The 3,564-nt window shown below is 28.6% G+C and overlaps 1 protein-coding gene across 1 annotated transcript; it reads left to right on the top strand.

Moving 5' to 3' along the window:
• The first annotated feature begins 935 nt into the window (after nt 1-935).
• On the top strand, nt 936-1,653 carry LOC108573763 (cytochrome c oxidase subunit 6A1, mitochondrial-like). The gene is made up of 3 exons (XM_017936242.1): nt 936-1,079; nt 1,335-1,483; nt 1,555-1,653. Exons 1-3 carry the CDS (start codon nt 977-979, stop codon nt 1,636-1,638), a joined length of 336 nt encoding a protein of 111 aa, XP_017791731.1. The 5' UTR covers nt 936-976; the 3' UTR covers nt 1,639-1,653.
• The last annotated feature ends 1,911 nt before the right edge of the window (nt 1,654-3,564 follow it).

Below are 3,564 nucleotides of genomic sequence, written 5' to 3'. Positions count from 1 at the left end.
AAATATAAAAGGAGTATCATTTAAATTTAAAGACCAATAACGACTGATTTTTTAATCTAAAAAGGTAATACTATAAATTAATATTTTATCTATTATTGGATTACATTGAATTACTAAAGCACATATAAACAATTTTTGAATTTCATAGAAATGCGTATCCGATCAAACAGTTTGCAAATAACAAGAAAAAATTAAGAATGTTTGATCACGAACAGTTCTTAATTTTTTACTTTATTTAATTACAGGTTTATGTAATTGTATATTTTATTGTGAAGCATAATAATAAATTAATTTTCCTATTTAATTTAAAAGAAAAAATAAAACTGAATATCATCTTACTTGGTACTACAATACGATTTAAATCATTACGAATTAAAATTACGGGTCATCTATCACGTGACTTAAGAGTACAGATGACGCACAAGGATAGCCCTATTTTCTTACAAATGTTGCTTTTCCATAAAACTAACATACCGACGTAAGTGATCTATCTTCAATTAAAACCAACCTGTAGGCTGTAACAGTGCATAAAAATAATGAACAGCTACAAAATCCAATCCAATCCATTCTGTGGAAACATTTGTTTTCAATCTTTTCGCATAAAAATGAAACCAATTGATTTTTCTTTCCGTTATAAGGAGTAAATATCTAATTAAACTTGTATAAATTTCCTAGAAATTTATTATTGTTAGTCAACCTAACATACCTCCAATTTTCCTGTTTGTTTATTTAAATTGTACAGATTAAATATTGATTAATTATTATCAATGCAAAAAAATAAATTGAAACGTTTAAATTGTCTGAAATTTTTAAATACCGATTGATACTTCTTATCAACTACGAGTAATATTAACTTTATTGATGGAGAAGCATTCAGCGGCATCTTCAGTGAGATGTTATAATTACATTTGACAAGGATGTGGTTGTAGCAATGTAAGAAGAAAATCAGTAGCACCGCAGCTGCATTGAACGTACAATGGCGCACATACCTAAGTTGGGACAATGTGGCCATACCTTTACCAGAGGTTTCAATTCTATTGTAAAAACTGTAGAACAAAGGACGCATAAGGGCGCAGAAAGTAATTAATAAAAAAATTTCATTCAAAAATTACGCATGAAGAATTAACGTGACAACGATGAATATCATTATTGCGTTTGCACTATTTCTTCGTCTATATTTCTTAATATACCGTTTTCACAGCGCTTTCTATTGCAAAATTATAAATAAAAAACATTCTTTTTCTGTGCACTTTTCGTTGATACACGTTAAATGTTTTAATCTTAAGGTTAGAAATATGTATTATATAACAATGAACTATTATATATAATTTTAGAAGGCGCAACGTTGTGGAGAAACATAAGTATCTTCGTAGGTCTTCCTTTAATTATACTTTCAAATGTTAACAGTTATTTGAACAGCCAGCAGCACCACAGAGAGCGTCCGGAATTTATTGCTTATCCCTATTTGAAAATTATAAATAAGGTAAGAGCTAAAATAAGAAAAACCTTTAGCCATATTATAAAACAATTTAACTACTTTTCTTTCCAATACAGCCTTTTCCCTGGGGAGATGGTAAACATTCATTATTTCATAATCCCAAAGTAAATTATGTACCTGGAATTGGTTATGAAGAGTAACTGTTTAATATAATTTTTAATATGTAGTATGTATTCTATATGTGCCTTTAATTTGTAGTACTCAAGTGGTAATAAAACAAATTATTAAATAAAGTGAAACATTCTAGTAAAAATAAATGTTTGACTATTTTTTGTTTTTTATTTTTTTACAAAATTAATAATTTATAAAATTGTTTTATAAAAAAATGTATATTAACATTCTTATATCTTAATACAAAACAGTAGCAGTAAATACTGTTTAACATAACAGAGTCAAAATAGAAGTACTTTTGTTGTAAAAGATTAATAAGATGTCTTAATGAGAATAATCAAGCTTCAACTATAAATGACACTATTTTCAATGGGTGTACAATCTTTATAATGATCTTGCCAATGTAATTCAAAACATTCTTTAGAACAATACTTAGCTTCTAAACAGATTGAACATGCTACAGTGCTAAGTTTGCCGCAACATAAACATACTTTAATTTCTTCCTCTTCAATGTTTCCTTCTGTAATGTTTGTAGGAACATTGTTACATTGTGCGATTTTTTCAAATGTTTCTAGCGATATGCTTCTAACATCTGCAATATGAGATACAGTACTTTCTTCCAATGAAGAATTACCCATGTCTATGTCATTAAGGTGTTCAATTTTTTCTAATATTTTAGGTGAAGCAATTGTTGATATTCCACATGTAGTATCTTTTAATGATGGAGATGTATTAACACTGGTAACATGAAGTTTTTCTTCTTGAAGTTGCTCATGTTCTTTAAAGTTTTCATTAAGTACTTTAAGTTCATTAACTGTGGCAGTTTCAACAACTGTTACTTGATCAGTGTTAGAAGAAACTTCTACAATAACCGAATGTGTATTTGACTGATGCAACATATCTTTATTAGATTGTTTTAAATCTGACACTGTTAGTGTTTTTTCTTCAACTATTTGTTCTGGTTCATCTAAATTCTGTTCTTTAGTATTCATATTGCATGTATCCATGGATACCTGTAATTTCGTTGCAATTTCATCTTGATGAACGTTAATATCGGATGTTGTTTGAGTCTCTAAAAATGGATTAATTGGACTACTGTCCTCTTGTTTTTTCAGTGGTGATTGTTTGTCAAGTGGCTTGCTTTTTTGTACTTCTTCTTTGCCTACTATTTTTGATTCTTGCATTTGATCTGACAGTTCTTTATTTTGTGGTTTATCTGTTACTTCATGTTCTTTTTTGGATTGATTTTGTGTTAATGTGATATTTACATTTTCCTCATGATTTATAAAATTTTGATTTCTATTCATGGTTTTACATTGTTCTTTGTCGATTTTAGATATATCAAGTTGATAACTTATTTCTTTATTTTCTTGTACTATAATTTGTACACTTTTTGGAACATGAATGTTAATATTTGCAAGTATATCTGTTTCAAACGTATTTGTTTGAGATTTATTTGATAATGGGCCTTTTATAGTTTTTCCCACAATATGTCTTAAAAGTGTTTGAAAATTAAGTAATAAAGATCTTTGCATATTAATTTTTTCCCACTGTTGAAATGTAAACTGCCCTGCTAACCATGTGGTGCAATTAAAGTAGAAGTCTACCTGTTTTAATAACATAAGTTTTTGGATATCAGAAAGATATTTCAATATATCGAATAGTTTTGTTGTTGATTCTAATGAAACTTGCATGTTTTCTTTCTTCCTTGTAAGAAGTACTGGTTGTTTAGTTTTACACGAGTAAGTATTCTGTGTATGTTGATATGATATTTTCTCAGGTACCTTCATGGAACCTTGGACTTGTGGAAATACTTGTTTAGGTATTCTTTCATTTTGCTCTGTATTCTTTGGCACAGGTTGAGGCACATGTGGTGGTGCAAACATAGTTTGTACAGGTTGTGGAATATAGTTTACTGGTACTTGAACATTTTGTAATTGAATCCCCTTTGCTAT

Source organism: Habropoda laboriosa, unplaced genomic scaffold (assembly GCF_001263275.1).
Source record: "Habropoda laboriosa isolate 0110345459 unplaced genomic scaffold, ASM126327v1 scaffold126, whole genome shotgun sequence".
Lineage (NCBI taxonomy): Eukaryota > Metazoa > Arthropoda > Insecta > Hymenoptera > Apidae > Habropoda > Habropoda laboriosa.
This window is presented reverse-complemented; position numbering and strand designations above follow the sequence as displayed.